The sequence below is a fragment of the Natrix helvetica genome (assembly GCF_964273705.1).
Source record: "Natrix helvetica genome assembly, chromosome: 1".
NCBI lineage: Eukaryota > Metazoa > Chordata > Lepidosauria > Squamata > Natricidae > Natrix > Natrix helvetica.
In genome coordinates this window covers 59,637,923-59,656,602 of record NC_138548.1, presented here as the reverse complement: position 1 = coordinate 59,656,602, position 18,680 = coordinate 59,637,923, and the positions used below count along the sequence as shown (strand labels likewise).

At 36.4% G+C, this 18,680-nt stretch overlaps 1 protein-coding gene across 5 annotated transcripts in view; it reads right to left on the bottom strand.

Moving 5' to 3' along the window:
• The window catches only part of RALGAPA1 (Ral GTPase activating protein catalytic subunit alpha 1), a 137,877-nt gene that overhangs the window by 60,509 nt on the left and 58,688 nt on the right, over positions 1-18,680 (bottom strand). For all 5 annotated transcript variants that reach the window (XR_014176616.1, XM_081968513.1, XM_081968512.1 and 2 more), the window contains exons 22-29: positions 18,321-18,514; positions 18,122-18,220; positions 17,875-18,030; positions 14,659-14,787; positions 12,534-12,659; positions 7,934-7,992; positions 7,237-7,345; positions 2,286-2,396 (exon numbers count right to left, since the gene is read on the bottom strand). Coding sequence is in view for 4 of the 5 variants with exons in the window: in XM_081968513.1 (XP_081824639.1) it covers positions 2,286-2,396; positions 7,237-7,345; positions 7,934-7,992; positions 12,534-12,659; positions 14,659-14,787; positions 17,875-18,030; positions 18,122-18,220; positions 18,321-18,514 (983 nt within the window). In the remaining variant the exon portion in view is untranslated. The remainder of the gene's footprint in view (positions 1-2,285; positions 2,397-7,236; positions 7,346-7,933; positions 7,993-12,533; positions 12,660-14,658; positions 14,788-17,874; positions 18,031-18,121; positions 18,221-18,320; positions 18,515-18,680) is intronic.

Here is an 18,680-nt window from a genome sequence, read left to right as displayed (position 1 = left end):
AGATTTTGGACACATTCTGTAACTTAGCCTGGTTAAGGTATAGATAATCCTCGACTTATGACCAAAATTGAGCCCAGGATTTTTGTTGCTGACAAATTGGTTAAGTGAGTTTTGCCACATTTTACAGTCTTTCTTGCCACAGTTGTTAAATGAATCACTGTACTTGTTAAGTTACCAATACAGTTGTTAAGTGAATCTAGCTTCCCCATTGATTTTGCTTGTCAGAAGGTCGCAAAAGGAGATCGCATCACCCTAGGAGACTGCAACCATCATAAATATGAGTCAGCTTCCAAACAGCTGCATTTTGATCATCTGACCATGGGTGCTGCAATGGTCATAAGTGTGAAAAATGGTCACAAGTCACTTTTTTCAGTATAGTTGTAACTTCAAACAGTCACTAAATGAATTGTTAAAAGTTGAAGACTGTACCTTGGTTCAAAAATTGTTGCCTATGATGCACCATTTTGCTTAAAGGAAAGTTTTAACATTTTTTTGAACAAGAAAAATGATCTTGTTTTTATTTTTGCATATTGTATGCATATTGTATGTGCAATTGCCTTTATCCGGTGAATAAAATTTGTGTTGTATGGAGATAGCGTTTGTAGTGTTTAAGACACATAGATTCTTGTTTGTAAATTAATTCTTGTATATTTAATTTTTCTATGTGGTTCTAATTTAGCATTGTTAATACAAAATAGCTATTTCATTCTGTTCTATATAATCACTATGATCTTACTTAGCAACTATTTAAAATGATTAACCTCTTCAAAGTCTTAGGTTATTGTTTGGAAGCTGCTTATGAAACTGAATAATGTCAAAATATCGGTATTCAAGAATTACTGCTATCAGTTCTGTAAAAATTGATATTAATCACATTTACTTAGAAGTCAGTTACCTTGATTCAGTGTGAGTCAGTGTAATGTATTTTAAAATGTGTGCTATATACTGGTGCGTAAAAAGCTTTTACTGTTATGGCAAAACATTGAGATGACATTGAAAGATATTAAAATATTCTTCATATACTTCATATTAAACATTAAAATGTTATTCCTATTTTTCATTACTTCAGATCAATTTTTTTGGTTTTATTTACAATTGTGACACTGCTTTTGCTTCTCTAATGGAAGAGATTGAACATCTGAGGTATCTTGTCTTGGCAACGTTTCAGTGAGGTCTCACTCGCCATCTTCAGGCTGGAGATTTTGGCTTAAAACATAATTGCCGTCTTTCTATAAATCTTGGTGGAGGTGGGTGGAGTGCTGGCGTTGTTTCAGTAAGTGGATTGATTGGCCGTGTGGCTGTATCATGATTGGTAGATTGGTGCTGCCTGTGTGTCTGTTGTTGTTTTGTGTTGTAACGGCCTGGGTGGTGGATGGGGCTTCTTTGTTGACTAGGGCTGGTTTCCAGATGTCTGGTAGGCGGGAAGTATCATCATGTTTATTCATGTTGTGGGGGTGTTTCTCTATTTTGATAGCTTCCATAATTATTCTCTTGTTGACATGTTCAGTTTTGGAGACTAATTTGGTTCCTTCAAAATTAATTTCATGTCCTGTAGCTTTAAGGTGCTGGAAAAGGGAGGAAGTTTTTCTTTTTTTTCTTACTGCGTTGTGTTCTGCGATGTGTACATTTATTCTTCTGTTTGTTTGTCCTATGTATGTTGCAGGGCAGATTTGCATGGTATTTCATAGGCTCCTTGGTTTTCTAGCTGGATCTTGTCTTTGGGGTTTGGGGGTTATCTAGCTGGATCTTGTCTTTAGGGAGACTCCCTCCCAAAACCGAGACACAGAACAGGACAATGGCATCGCCCTCCTCCCTTACATCAAAGGCACCACAGATAAAATCAGCAAAATTCTCCACAAACGCAATATCAAGACAGTCTTCAACACTGACCAAAAAATAGCCAACATCTTAAGAAACCCCAAAGACAAGATCCAGCTAGAAAACCAAGGAGTCTATGAAATAGCATGCAAAATCTGCCCTGCAACATACATAGGACAAACGAACCGGAAAATAAATGCATGCAGAACACTATATACATGAAAAATATTTTTAGTCCCTGTTTTCATTCTTCCTCATAGTATCTATATCTGAACTAGCCTTCTTGGCCAATATGTGCTTTGGTAATGAACAATTCTGATGAAAATATACAATATTCTATAAGCTGTAAATTTCAATATTACACTGTGAAATTTGCATGGCATGTACCATGCGGCACTCTGAAAATATTTTACTAAATATTATTATATGAAAATCCATCTTCAAATATATCTTTTGCTTTTACTTACTTGAATTATTTTTAATGGTGAATCAGACTGGTACAATTGTAGCCTGTGTACATAATGAACCAGCATATTAAGCATATTGCAAGCCACATGTGCAACTGTTTTATTTGGAAACTATAAAAAAACACAAAAAGAACATTACTGAATGCAATATAATTGTAATAGAGTAACATTTTTATTTATTTTTACCCCACCTTCATTAATTTTATAAATAATTCAAGGTAGTGAACATACCTAATACTCATCCTTCCTCCTTTTCCCACTATAACAATAATTCTGTGAGGTGCGAGGGGTTGACAGGGAATGACTGGCCTAAAATCAGCCAGACAGCTTTCATGCTTAAGGCAGCTTTCATGGTCTTCTAGTTTCTAGCCTAGCACTTTAATCATTGGACAAAAATAGTTCATTTCATTACTATTTTATGTTGAGAGGAAAATATACATTCAAAGTAAAAAAAAAGTGCTCACATAAGAATCAAACTTATTCTCCAATTCTTGAATAGCTTTAAACCAGAAATTAATTATGTCTATGAATCTAAGATAGGTACACAAATCCAAAGAATACAAATAATACACTGTAAACAAACTCTAAAACACCTGAGATTTATGCAGATTGAGAAAAGGTTTATTTCTGTTAATAAGGGTACTTAAAAGAAAAGTTCCATACCCGACATATAGAAGAAAAAAATTCAACTAATGAAAACATTTAAATCAAACAGAACAGAACAGAACTAAGTAGAATGAGCTGTGGTGGCACAGTATTAGAATGCAGTATTGCATGCTAATTCTGCTGACTGCTGGCAGTTAGATTCTCACTGGCTCAAGGTTGACACAGCCTTCCATCCTTCTGAGGTCAGTAAAATGAGGACACAGATTGTTTGGGGTAATATTCTGACTCTGTAAACCGCTTATAGAGGGATGTACAGCACTGTAAAGTGGTATATAAGTCTAAGTGCTATTGGAATAGAATAGAACAGAATAGAACATATTAGGAATTCTTTATTGACCAAGTGTGATTGGCTACACAAGGAATTTGTCTCTGGTGCATAAGTTCTCAGCGCACATACAAATGTAAATAAATAATAAATGACAAAATATCTAAAATAAATGTTACTATAATGCGTAATAAATGTAAATATATATAAAAGATCACAGTGGTTTTTACATTACAATAATTACAATGGGAATACATTAATTTGGATTACTATAATCATTCTATTGATGGTTTTCCTTTAAGACTCTTTGTAAACTCCAACTGGAGCAAAATGCAATGGTCCATTCAGCTGTTGGTGACACTTACTACAATATTATAACACCAATGCTTTGATTCAAGAATTAGTTAAGAGGATATTGAAACTGATTAAAAAACAAGAAGTAAAATATAAACCTAGATGAACAATTGTTACATTGGGGAGACATGCAAAATTGAGCCCTTCGGGGATCCATTTTGGAATCAGTGATTTGTACATAAATGATCTGATTGTTCATCAAACTGTTCAGGATAGTAAAATCAATAAGGGATGAAAAAAACTCCACAAGGATGTCTGCAAATTAAGGGAATAAAAAATGGCAAATGTATTTAAATGTAAATAAATGAAAAATATGGAATTTGACAAAACAAGCAAAACCCTAAATTTTGCCTTTACATTAATAAATTTAAGCTGGCAGTGATAGACCTGGGAAGGGATCTAGAAGTCATAGTGGATATCTCAACAGAAATGTCAACTCATTTTGCAGCTGCTATAAAAAGGTTAATTCAGCTTGGAATAAAAGCAAGTGAAGGTGTAAAGCGATATAAAATCATGCCTAGAATAAAGCGAAGAGAGAATACACTTTCTTTTTTTTTGTCCATAATACTAAAACCTGAGGTCATCCACTGAAATTAAACACAGGAAGATTTAGGCCCAATGGACAGAAATAGTTTTTTTTTACAAGGCATACAGCTAAACTGTGAAATTTAATTAAGGTAACAGCAATCAATTCTTATTACTTAGAATCTTCTAAACCACTGATAACATACCTTAAGTGTTGGTTGCTGGGAACTACCTCCAGTTCAGGCTGGAGCTTCTCAAATGCAACTAGTTCAATGTTTTTCACATACAATATCTAAGGTTGGACCCAAGAAGGCTCATTCTGTGTTCTGAGAGTAACTGGATATTCTAAATTGAACTTCTGATTCATAATATGGAAGAATTTGGGGCTTTCTAAATCCAGCTGTTACTTGGTACGAGCAGCCGCCTGTCAACGCCCCTTTCCAGCTGGGCAGAGCACCACTCACCGACCCAGTAATATCCCAAAGGGGCTAAGCCACGTGGTGCTCTGCCCGGCTGGAAAGAGAGGTTGCGCAAGCACTTGTTCTACCTCCAGCTCGCGTGCCTCCCTGCCTCACTATGCCGCCATGCGGCTTAGCGCCTTTGGGATATTATTGGGTCGGTGAGTGACGCTCTGCCCGGCTGCAAAGGGGGTTTGCCGGGTGGCTGTTTGTGAGTGTGGTCGCTTCATGGCTGTTATGTTGCACTGCTGCGACAGCACAACACAGCCATTCGCCCATGAGGCTGTGCCCGGCTCTTTGGGAGCCCGCTTGTAAGAGAGCAGCCGCCGGGCAACCCCAAAAGAATAAACCCTCCCCCCATAATAAAGCCCAAGCCATATTTTCTAGGTAAAAAGAAAACAAGACCCTGTCGTATTTTCGGGGAAACACGGAGGCTTAGCAGCAATTATTTATAAAATGTGTATATGTAATTCAATCATAAAAAGACCCTTATTTTTCCTGGAACCTGTTTTGAAAATCCAGACATAAATTTAAGAATTTGCCTTTTTGGTTTTGCATATCTTGGCTTTAATTTTGGACTGAGTCAATTGTACATTTAAAACAACAACAACATACTTTTCTTTGGTGGTTTGAGTTTTTGGCTCATGGCAATTGCCAGGAGTTTTCTTTGCAAGAGTTTTCAGAAGTGGTTTGCCATTGCCTCCTTCCTAGGACTGAGAGAGAATATCTGGTCCAAAGTCATCCATATGGCTTTGTGCCCAAGGTGGCATTAGAACTCGCAGTCACCTGGTTTCTAGCCTGATGCCTTAACCACTATAACAAACTGGCTCTCATATACTTTTCTATTACTATTTTATATACAGTAACTCAAATTGCAGTTGTCTATGGAGATTCTCAATCATCCAGATCATGGTTGTTTCAAAGGTGCTTTTTTCAAACTGGTGAGGAATGGAAGGATTTATTTAAGGATTTATTTAAATCCTTCCATTCCCCATCAGACCTTTAGAACTGAAGAAACTTCATGGATGAGAAACGAAATATTTTCAAACGAAAAAAAACACAAGGAAGTCAATTTGCCTTTTGAAAAGAAGCACATTTGGGTTAAATTGCAGTTAAGAGTCTGGAGTGATCATGTGGCCTGTATGTTTTCTCAAGTATCAAATTTCAGCAGAGTGCACCTATTTTTAAAGAATTGTTTGAATGATACTTTCTGCAGCATAGTAAGGCTTTCTACCCACTTAAAAGACATGTTATTTTGGAGCAGTGTGCAACACAGCTGCTAACTGCAGCAGTTGATAGGAGTGGCTAGGATTCTAGGCTTTCAATATGGTTGAATCAGAAAAGTTGTGACTTCACGCTGTCTAGAAGAAATAAATGCTCCCTGTATTTCGACACAACAGCTTGGTTGGAGTTCAGAAAGTGTTGTTCACCTGTTATAAGCCTGCAATTTGCTTTTGTCAACTGCCATTTCATTCTAATAGTGTACATACTGTCTGTAAATAAAACTGACAAGTTATAAAGCATTTGGTATCTATACTTATTCATATTTCTTCACTAGAAAATGAGCCAACGTTCTTTTAATAATATATGTTCCAAATAAATGCCCAAGAATTGTTTATCACAAACTATTGTTGAGCTTTACATTTGGTTTCTAAACTATACAGAGAGGATATATCGCAATTATTTCCTCTCACTGTATATACTGTTTTAAAATTATATATATTTAATTTAAAATCCAACTTTTTGAAACTATCAAAGCACAACAATGTATGTAAAGCTAGGCATTGTTTAGACTAAATTGGGGATTTCAAACTCAAATAAATACAGAGTCACATAACATAAAACACACTGATCAATGGGCTGCATTGATCCATATGCAAAGATGCAAGTAACACTTGTTAGTTTTTAATTAATAAAATAAATGAAATAATTAAATTAACACCCGAAAGGTGCTCTTTCAAAAGTTCTCTTCAGAAGTGAAGAAGCTTCTTGGATGAGAAGCAAAATGTCTTCAAAGAAAAACAAAGAAAGTCCAGTCATCTTTTGAAAAAGCACCTTTAGGACAACCATGACCTGAATGACTGAGAATCTCCATAGACAATTAAATCAACACATTATTATTTATGTCTAACTAAAATTTAAATTAAAATAGCATTATGGATGGCTAGTAAAAACAGTTTGCCTGCTATAAAACAGTAAAATATTCTACTTCTGTGAATGCAATCTCTGAGGGGCTGTTTTTGCAATTCTCACCAATGTCTGCATTAGTGCTAACGAGCAGAGACAAATAACTATCCCACCAGCAATGTTCCCTCTATCTACTTGCACAGCTATCAGGTGCAGTGTCTATGTATGACACAAAGCACCAAGGCAGAATGGTAGCAGCAGAGAGCAGAGCTACTCTGGTAGGATTTGGGTTCTGGCAGAACCTTACATTTTTTGAGCTGTTATGGGCACACATTGTAGCATACCATCCATGCATAGGAGAAGGCAACAGAATAGACAGGCTCTGGCAGCAAAGTATTAAGTTTGTGAGAAGTTGTAAGCTGTATGAAAAAGCTTTAATAGGCTACACATTTGAAATACATGCCTAACATAGATTAAAAACTGCCCACACAAGAATAAAATTAGTAAAAATAATTACATAAAGCAGTTTGTCATGTTCTAATGATTACATACTTACTTTCAACGAAGCACAGATTACATTCAGAGCTTCCTTGATCTGAGGATGATGGGTTTCATGTACTAGTTCTTCACAGATCCAAATGCCAAGGCTACAAATAGCAACACATCTACAAAACAAGTTACAGACTTATATTAAACTAACTGTATCTGATAATATCAAGGAGTGAAAAATGGTGATATATTATGTTTTCTTAGACAGATCTTATGCCGTGGTATGTCTTCTAATCAAGGTAAAGATTTTTTGATCAAGAAAAGTTTCTATCAATATGTCGGGTGAAGGAAACTAATGTCGTAAGTTCTCTCATTAACACTCCAAACTAGCATTTGTTCTGTTCCTATGGTTACACACATCCTTTAAAATTGAGGAGGAGAAACTACTTGTTCTGATTATGGAAATCTTCAATGGATTGCGTTTACTATTTGTAAAAGGCTAGTTTTGGCTACATTTAAAAAAAATTAAAATATTGTGGCAGAATATTTAGTGAAGCAAATGCCAACATATATTCACTATACTGTATATTGGTTATTTTCCTTACTAAATATTCTGCTACAACTTTTAAAAGTATGTATTATTGCTATTAAAATGTTAAGGAATGTTAAAAACATATTTCATAATATATTATTTAAAAATTTAACCAAGTACCTGAATTAACCAATTTACAAAATGCATTGGAACATTCCTTGTTTATCCATACCTTGCAGGTCCCGATGGCTCCTCTTTTGCAGAGCTTAATATTGTTTTGATAACCAGTTCCTAAAGTAAGAACATTGAAGATAAGTTCTCTCTAAACAGCTTAATGTAATATTAAAAAAATCAGTAATTTACAAATCTCAAAAATGGAAAATTGATGTATATTTTAAGTCTTTCAGCTGTACATGTATGCCAGTGGTGGGTGTACCGGAGCCTGCCCGGAGCACCAGATACTGTTCCAGTACGGTGCTCCGGAGCCCGAGCTCCTTACCAGTCTTTTTAGTCTTTGGTGCTTCTGCATGGCGCGTACAGTGCTTGCGCGATGCTCCACTGAGTAGCTGGAGGTCACGGAGGCACTAAAACGCATGCACACACTGCATGTGTGTGCATGCGTGCTGCACGCATCCATGTGGACGCCGCCAGGCCCGTTCCAACTGTATGGTTGGAACAGAATCTGGAACCCACCACTGATGTATGCAGACAATTTGGGTCATGCAGTCAGATACACCTTCCACTCTCTATCCCAAGGGTGCTTTTCAAAAGGCAACTAGACCTTCTTATCTTTTTCCCTTGAAAAGGTTTCACTTCTCATCCAAGAAGCTTTTTCAGTTCTGACTGAATGGTGAAGGGAAGGATTTATATTCCTTGCAATCATCTGGTCATTAGCAGTCTGAAAGTCATTAGCTCTCTGAGGATCATTGAGGCTACTTTGGGGGTTTATCTGTATCCTCAGAATCACCTGAATCAGAGTGCAAATGGGTGTGGGATCTTCTTGTGATTGCTGAAAGAACTGTGTTGAAGACAGGAGGTATTCTATCCCTCCCCCTCAGTTGAGAGAGGGCTGTTCAATTTTAACATAGATGGCTTCTTTGACCCCTTTCAAATCAATGGTCCTCTCTGTCCAGAATGTGGACTTTGCTGCCTTTAAAAGAGTGACCTTTGTCTTCCAAATCCAAATGGACTGCTAAATGTTGTCCTGATGGGTTTGTTCTCCTACGCTGTGCTATACGTTTGTGAAGTGGTTGTTTTGTTCCTGCAAAGTCCAGTTGATTTTTGAAAAGTAGCATTGGGACAACAACCATTATTTGGATGATTGAGAATCTCCACACACACCTTCACTGTCTACTTGTTTCTTCATAATAACACACACACACACACACACACACACACACACTAATACCTTTCTTCTTTAAAACTAATTTTAAAATATTTTCTTTTAAAGTGTTCTGGAATGAGTTAAGCTTAACATTCTCTAGTAGTGAGAAAGAGGAAGAGAGTAAAGTCTTCAAATTCCTGCTTGCATGGGAAAATTACCACAATAATTTTATTTTAATTTTATTTATATAATTTTAACATAATAAGCTACTCAATATTGTCATATAAATAACATAAGATCAGAAATGTTAACATTTTTAATGATTAATCTTAATTTTGGTTTACTGACAGCAGAAACCTGATCCACAAATATGATATATATAACTGGTTTCTTTTAATAAACCATTGCTAACCACAGCTTAACATTCAGATGCATTTTTCACAACTATGCCAAACTAATAGAGGGAAGGGGGAGGGAAGGGGGAGGGAAGACTGTGTACATGTATATTTTGGCAGCTAATAATTTGCATGATATTTCTTAGAACTTCTTCCTTGGTGCCTACCAGAATCTAAGTTGTTTGACTGTCTCTGTGTCTATCTGTACTATGTATGTATTTATGTACGTGTATGTATGTATGCATGCATGTATGTAGTATGTATGTGTATGTATATATATATGTATATATATATATATATATACATACGTGTGGGTATGTGTGTGTATATGTGTATATATATGTGTGTGTGTGTGTGTGTGTTGTATTTGTGCTGATAAATAAATAAAGGGAGACTAGTATAGATCTATTTCAAGCTATTTAGGGCATACCAGGGGTTGTAACACACATACATACATACATACATACATACATATTACACACACACACACACACACACACACACAAATTAAGAAAATGGAAAGCAGGTATGATGGAAAGAAAAAGTCCACCTCAGTCATTATAATATCCAAAAATGCCTCTTGGTCATATTAAGATCCCATAGTGGCTATAATGGAAGTATACAATATACTCCAAAGTATATGTTTAAAAAAAGCAAAAAGGCACATTAAAGTGGTGGATGGCAAGTTAAGAAACTAGAAATGCTAAGAAACAATCTGAATGATACTTTCTGATATATGAATGTGTTATGACTGACCATTCTCCTCATGGCATTCATTTTAAAAGAGTATCCACATCCACACAAATTCAAAATGTGCACATGGGCCAAAAAGTTTGGGAATCCCTATCCTAGAGCTTCCTTTTATTCTGGAGAAGTGACCTTGATTAGATGCTGAAAGAAAGATGAGTGATTCAACTGCATTGTTTGGGAACTTCAATGAACAGCACAATTAAGAAAAGATGCCTATTCTTTCTATTTTCCGCTTTACATTTAACAATTTTATTCCTGGAAATTGCTTAGCCCATGGTCTTAGCTAATTCTGACAAACTGCTTCTGCATAATTATCTTTTTATTTAGTTGCACAGAACTACAGGACATTAACATTAAATAAACATTCCCCAAATGGCAGAAATCTGCAAAATCTGTGATAGATCAATAAAAATAAAATTATGGTAGGCTGCTATCAATGAAGATGAACTTGAAAAAGCTATATTTCCAGGAGAGAAAGTCACAGATTTTCTGCCCATGGCTCCTTTCTTTATTCCAGTTCTAGGAAAATTAGAAAGCAGGATGTTTGGCTCTGCCCACCTAAGACCCAGAATTAAAGGATATTAAAATTCTGTTCCTGTCCTGAAACACATTGGGTACATGGGCGGTCATGTGTATATACCGTATTTTTCGGAGTATAAGACGCACCTTAGTTTTTGAGGAGGAAAACAGAAAAAAAAATTCTGCCTACCAGGTATTTATCTGGCTAGCATCCTTAGTCTGGTCAGCTTCAGCACATAAGTTTGCTGGTTTTGAGCGTGCACACTTTTTGTCGCCTGGACTATGTATTCCAAGTGAGGCCACACTGATTAACAATCACTTACAATCATTATTGAGGGAAAGAGAGAAGTCTATTTGAACCAAAAAGGAGTACACTTTTCTATCTAAACTCTAATTGAGATCATCAACCAGCATGATCGATGCTATTTCTATTCTGGAAACTTGGAGCAGTAATACAAGCAAATTATCTGCTCTACAGAAAAGTTGAAGGGCATTCTTAAATGAGAAAATTCAAAGAAGATAGCCACAACTTGCAAAAGAATGTGTTGCATTGGACAAAAGTAGATTTTCCATTCCTTGAGAAATTGTTTTTGAAGCAGACTCCATTTTGTTTTGTCTCTACTCTTCCAAGCCTCCCTTAGATGTACCGGTAAGTATGCCGCAGTAAAAATATTTGAAGCTTTTTTTCAGCCCTAATGAGGTGCTAAGATCATTTCACTTGTTAGTGTCTCATTAGGGCTGAAAAAAAGCTTCGAAAAAGTTATATTTGGAGTACAAAACATACCCAAGTTTTCCCTCTTTTAGGGGGGAAAAAGTGCGTCTTATAGTCTGAAAAATATGGTATATAGGTGACATAGCAAGGAACAAAATAAGTTGATTCAGTGTAATAAAACAGATTTCGACTTACCCTGCTATGTGGAGAGATCACTGAAATTGTTTTTTTTAAGCTTGAAACAAAGATAGTTTTGGATAGATATTTCCAATGTATGTATACATTAACCATAGAGGAATTTATTTTTCTCCTATACAATATTAGAACTTAAGATCATCTACTGAAACTATGTGCAGGGAGGATGGGTAGAAGGAAGTACTTTTTCTCTCAATGGATATTTTAAACTGTGAATTTTGCTGCCAGAGGTTCTGTCTGCTAAATTGGTAATGACAAATAATATGGATGTTTTTTTGAAGGGGCTGGATAGGTTTACAGAGAATTAGGCTATCACATGCTAATTCTTTGAATCAAAAGAATGTGCTTTAAATACTGGTCACTGAGAAGTGACAATGGAAAGGGACTTCCCTATTCTGCTTTAACAACTGGCACCATATATCATAAAATGTTACACAAACAGCTGGTATCCCAGCAGCATTCTTCATATGCTGTTGTGTCATGTTTAAGTAGCTACATGGCCACAAAAATTAATTTATACTGCAGAAGATATAAAAATAATACTGCTAACCCTGAAGCCATTTTGGGCTGCCATAGCAAGGCTGGTTGAAGCTGTGGAAATGGGGTGGGGGTGGGAGGGAGTAGAGGCAGCTGGGGACTTGTAGCCAAAAAAAATTTCTTTCTTCCTGGAACCAAGGACGTTCTCACCAGGTGCTAGGAGGCGTGAATTGAACTGTGACCTGGTTGGACCATTTGATGGTCATGTGGACTGGGGGAAAGAATTTTGATTTTAATTTGGGACCTTAATTTGGGACCTTCAGAGTCAGGTTTTCACCAGATGTGCCAATATGTCATGCCTGATAAATTTGGACTTTGAGGAATACCTTGGCCCTGGAGTTTTGATTGCATTGGGTCTGTTACTTAAAATCCTGACAAACACATAGATTTCAAAACCTACCTTTACTTCTGTAAACTGAGACACAACAATATCAGGAGTGTTTGGGTGCAATGCTGGTAATTCACAATATAAATTGGGTAAACACACCAGAGAACCTAAGAGAACTTGTGCTTCTAGTCTTGGTGCCTGAATAATAAATAACAATATGATATGTTAGTATTTATTTATTATTTATTTATTTATTTTACCGTGCTTCTAGACCGCCCCCTCTCCCGAAAGGGACTCGGGGCGGTGTACAGTCCATGCAAAATACATCAAAATACAATAAAAAGTTGAATATGTACAGTTGGAATGGAGGAGGTTAAAAATGGAATTAAAAGAACTGTACAAAGCCAGTATATATAAATATAAGTTTTTAAACCCCTAAAACACACACAATAAATTAAAAACAATACCCCTAAAATAACCAGTTAATAGTACATTTGCCAGGAGGGACAGTTGTAATTATGCCAGGCCTGCTAATCGGAACAGGTGAGTCTTCAATTTTTGCCGGAAGGAGCGGAGGTCAGTAGTGGTTCTAATGTCGGGGGGGAGGTCATTCCAGAGGGTTGGGCCCATCACAGAGAAGGCCCTACTCCTTGGTGTCGCCCGTTGGCATTGCCTAGTGGACGGCACCAGGAGAAGCCCCTCTCTGTGTGAGCGAATTGGCCGCAGGGATGTATGTGGGAGTTAGTATTTAATCACGAACAAAATTGAATAAGAGAATTTACTATTTATATACATTTCATTATATTCCCTCCCCTTCTGCTTTGTTGTTTAATGTTCGTAGCTCTCCATTTACCATCTCTTGCATTGGATACCTTATACTAAATGCTCCCTGCTATCATTTTAGCAAACATTGTTTTGTAAAAAAATTGTTTGCCAGTTTAAATTAAAAGGCAGCCTAACTTCAGCAACTTTATTGTGGAAGGCATAATCAGCTTTACATACAGAATATTTGATATTATAATAAAAGGATTTTGTAATTACTTTGTACATAATATACCAGCGATGGCGAACCTTTTTTGGCTCACGTGCCACAAGTGGGGGGAGCTCCGGGGGTCGTATGCAGGCGTGCCGCACCCATAATGCAATGCACGACCCCCCCAGTGCGCATGCGCACTCAACAGGCGAGACACCCCTATTTTTACATGCTTTTTTCGCCCACCCCAGGCTCCAGAAGCTTTATAGGAACCTGGGGAGGGTGAAAAGAGCCTCCCCGCCCCCCCCAGAGGCCCTCCAGAGGCTTCAGGGACCATCCGGAGGCTTCCCTGAAGCCTTCGGAACGCTTAAAACGACCCTCCGAGCAAACCGGAAGTGACTTCCGGTTTGCTCAGAGGGTCGTCTTAAGTGTTCCGAAGGCTTCAGCGGCCGTCCAGAGGCTTCCCTGACGCCTTCGGAGCGCTTAAAACGACCCTCCAAGCAAACAGGAAGTGACTTTCAGGGAAGCCTCCGGATGGTCTCTGAAGCCTCTGGAGGGCCTCCGGGGGGGGGGGGGGCTCTTTTCGCCCTCTCCAGGCTCCTATAAAGCCTCTTGAGCATGGGGAGGGGGAAAAATGGCTTTTAAAAATGGTGAACTCAGCTGGCCAGCTGACAGGGCAACGCCTCACGTGCCCTGACAAATGGCTTCACATGCCACCTGTGGCACACGTGCCATAGGTTCGCCATCACTGTAATATACTGCTGCAATCTTCCTGCTATGAAGAATTTTAACTAACAAACATTGCAACTTACAATAATAATAATAATAATAATAATAATAATAATAATAATAATAATAATAATAATAATAATAATAATAATAATAATAATAATTTATTAAATTTCTAGACCGCCCCTTCTCCCCGGAGGGACTCGGGGCGGTGTACAGGAATAATTTAAAAACATACAAACAATCATATACATAGCTAAAAATCAAATTAAACAACCCCTGTACGAATTTATAAAAATTAAAAACATTAAAAACAGACCCTAAAACCAATCCTAAAAATTTAGAAATAAAACTGAGGTGGGAAAGATGGAATTAGGCCAAGCCGGCTAGCTGGAATAGGTGGGTTTTAAGTTTCTGACGGACGGAGCGTCAGAACTTTTATTGTTATAGAAACATTAATATTAAATAGCAACACTTGAAAAGGAATAAACTTACATTGAGAAAAGATGATGCTGCTACTCTGCCAGCAGCTACAATGAAATCCATTATCAGCATGGTAGCACCAGGTAAACCAAGGGAAAAAAATTGTGGAGAACAGTGCTTTATGATTGTATTGACAATGTCCTTGGAGGAAAAGAAACACAAGATTCTGATTGTCTATCAAGGAAACTGTAGATAATGTGTTAAACATAAAATACAGGAAAGTATCAGAATGGAATGTGAATCTATTTTTTTAAAATGTTTCACATTAATCATAGTTTAATATAAATAGTCCTCATTTAGTGACCATAATTGGGACTGGTAACTTGGGTTTTTAAGCATAGGACAACTTAAGTACACTCACAAATCCAAGTGCTGCTGGTCTGATAACATAATGGTTATTCTTGGCTTGCAACCACAATTGGGACTGGATTTCTGGTTGTAAGTTATTATAGTCATAAGTAGAGACATTGTGGCCAGACCTGATTTTATAACATTTTTTGTGGGGTTTGTTAAAAGAATCTACAATCATTAAGCAAAAGCACAGTCCTAAGTGTAAAATCATTCTTCAATACAAACTAAAAATGCTGGAAAACAGAAAAAAATACCTTAAAAGTATAGTTGGCACTGAGTGGTACAATTTTACAGCCTTAACTAATATCTCCTTTGCTCACACTTTCCAACCTATTCTGCTGTAAATGGTTTAGAATACCAAAAACTTGCTCTGCGTTGATTTTAATCACTAAGAATTTGTTTACTTTTCCATCTCTTTAATAGATAAACTGCCAGTTAAAATATAGACAAAACTGTGTTCTATACAAACATCTTATCCTAGATAGAATTATGATGTCCCACTAAAATATTCTTTCAAAATATATAATTCACTAAATAAGAAAAAAATAGGAGGTTCAAATTGGAATTTAAAATTTTTGTTCATGAAATCATTTTAATGAATCTGAATATATTTTAAGAATAAGGCAACATTTTTCCAACCACGTACAGCAAACATAAATTAAGACCTTTACCTACAAATGATGTTTACTTAGTAATAGGGATGTAATATCATATTATATAAAAGCACACTTTATTTTCAAAATATAAAGTCTCTAATAACTCTGTAAAACAAGATGAAGTCTGAATAATATTACAGGAATCAGTGTTTCATTTTTGCTAATGACACGTAGATTTCTGGGAACACATCTTATTGAGCAGTATGATAAATTCTGGCAATTATGTTGAAAATACTGCTTTACCAGAACTGTTATAAAATGGTAATTAGATTGTTTAGCAAGAAATAGAAAGAGTATGTACAAGGTAAAAATCTTGTAACTAAATTATTTGTCAGTCAAATTCTGAGTAGATTGCCTAGAACACTTGTACAACTATAAAGCAGTTCTTTTAGAAAAAAGTTGTTTATAGCCTTACTGTTTTACATTGTAGTTGCAACTCAAACAATTAAATATTATTTTGGGTTTTAAAAAACTCTTTAATATAGACAATGAAATATCAATAAGAATATTTGTCTAGAATATTTCTCTCTGTCATCTACTTCATTTATACATAAACTTCTTTTTCTAATATAGAAATCACATACACAATTCAAAATAGCACACCTAAAATAACTTCAACTTTTTTGTCTGTAATTGGATGGCATGTACCAGTATAATAGATTCCTCTTCTCATTTCCATTTTTCTGAAGACCTTTTCTGAAAATTGGGAGAGCACTGTGGAGTAGATTTGGAGCATGCAAACAGATGTATTGAGCAGGAAGAACAAGGGAAAGCCCTACTGTTCAAGTTTAAGTCCGTGTAATAGTGGGATATTCAAAGAAATAAGTGGTATAATGAAATTTGGAGTATGGCAACAAATGATAAATTAACAACAGAAATTAAATTTAAAAAAGGGATGATTAAAGTAAACAGTTATAATGAACTATGGGGGGGGGGATTTTATAAAAACAGTGTTGGTGGAAGACAAAGTGAATAAATCTGCTCAAGAATATATTTTGTTTTGGAGGGGATAAGGGAACAATTGGAATATATTGTATATCTTTTAGTTGTTATAGAAAAAGAAATATAAGGAAAAAACTGGTCTCTGGGGTGTGTGTGCACTGTAGTATTCGTATTTTTTCCTTTTTTGTATTTAGAGTTATATGTATTGTTTGTATTAAGGTAAAGGTTCCCTGGAATTTGTGTGCTAGTTATTCCTGACTCTAGGTGCGGTGCTCATCTCAGTTTCTAAACCAAAGAGCCAGTGTTGTCCGAAGTCATCTCCGTGGTCATGTGGCCGGCATGACTAAATGCTGAACGTGCATGGAGCGCTGTATCTTCCCACCAAAGTGGTCCCTATTTTTCTACTTGCATTTTTACATGCTTTCGAACACTAGGTTGCCAGAAGCTGGGACAAGTAATGGGATCTCACCCCGTTAGGCGGTGCTGGGGATTTGAATCGCTGAACTGCCAATCTTCTGATCAGTGGTAAAATTCATTTTTTTTACTACCGGTTCTGTGGGTGTGGCTTGGTGAGCGTGGCAGGGGAAGGATACTGCAAAATCTCCATTCCCACCCCAGGGAAGGATACTGCAAAATCTCCATTCCCATCCCACCCCAGGGAAGGATATTGCAAAATCTCCATTCCCACCCCACTCTGGGGCCAGCCAGAGGTGGCATTTGCCAATTCTCTGAACTACTCAAAATTTCTGCTATTGGTTCTCCAGAACCTGCTGAATTTCACCCCTGCTTCTGATCGATAAGCTCAGCGTCTTATCCACTGAGCCACCGCGTTGCATATTTGTATTATTTGTATTCAAAATAAAAAAATAATTATTAAAAAAGTCTGTGTAGTAGTAGACAATGTCCTCAGCTTGTCCATTGTCAAGAAAACTAATCTAAACCATTTTTTCCCCCAAACTGTGTTCTCAAACAAATCTAGGATTTTAAAAAACTTTTTTTGGTGATTCCTAAATAATTTAGAAAATGACAAGGAAAATGACAAAAAAAGTTGTCCATTTTTTCTGAGCTTCCCCTGAAACATAAACCTGCAAAAAATAAGTTGGAAGAGAAGTAGAATGTATATTTTCAGCAGCAGGAGCTGAGTAATATTTGAACATTATGTAACCAACAGAAATACTTTTTATGGATGCTTTAATGACAGGGATGACTGCCTGTAAACCACATAAAAAAGGAAATTAGATTTTTTGTTAGGAAGGTAAGGTGAGGTAGAAACCCTTACCTGATCAACGTGAAGCAGTCCACAATGCATTATATTGTAAAAATGAGTTAAAAAGTCCTTGTTTGGAGAAACATCTTGTCTTCGCTTCATTGTATTACAAATGAGCTTATAAGCATGCAATTTGCCTTGTTTGTACTTGTCACTCAACATAGTTGCCTAATATTAAAAAGGAAACTCAAAATATTAACAAAGTTCTATCACATCATTTAAAATAATAATAATCATCATCATCAAATTAAAATTATACCTTAAAAAGCCATGGAGTAAGAATTCTCAATGGAGGAATTAAGACTGGTGGAGATGGTGATATCACATTATCAATTGAAATTCCAAGATTATCTCTAATCTGAAAATATTACAGAGTGTAACAAACATTTATATGAGTAAGATATTGTCAAAATAATTCTTCTAAAGAATTATTCTTCAAGTTGAGATTCTCTCCGTACCTTAGCAAGATTTTGCCAGAGTTCACAAAGGTAATCAAAAACCTGAGCATGTATTTCAGGGTCCATAATGCAATTGACATCTCCTAAAATTCCTAGCATCCGTCTCCACATTACAGTTGCTACATCTGCATGCCAGCCAGTCAGGGTTCCTCCTGCCATCACACTGCAACATTCAGATGGAAAATCACTGGTTTCTATAGGAAGAGAAAAACACATATTATCAGGCAGCTGTTCTTTGTTGTGAAGAGATTCAAAGCAAAGAAATATACTACGAAACTTAATTTGTACTAGTATTTGTTCGATTAGACTAAAACAATGCTTAATCTAATACAAAAAGACAAAGGAACCCATTTTTTTTCC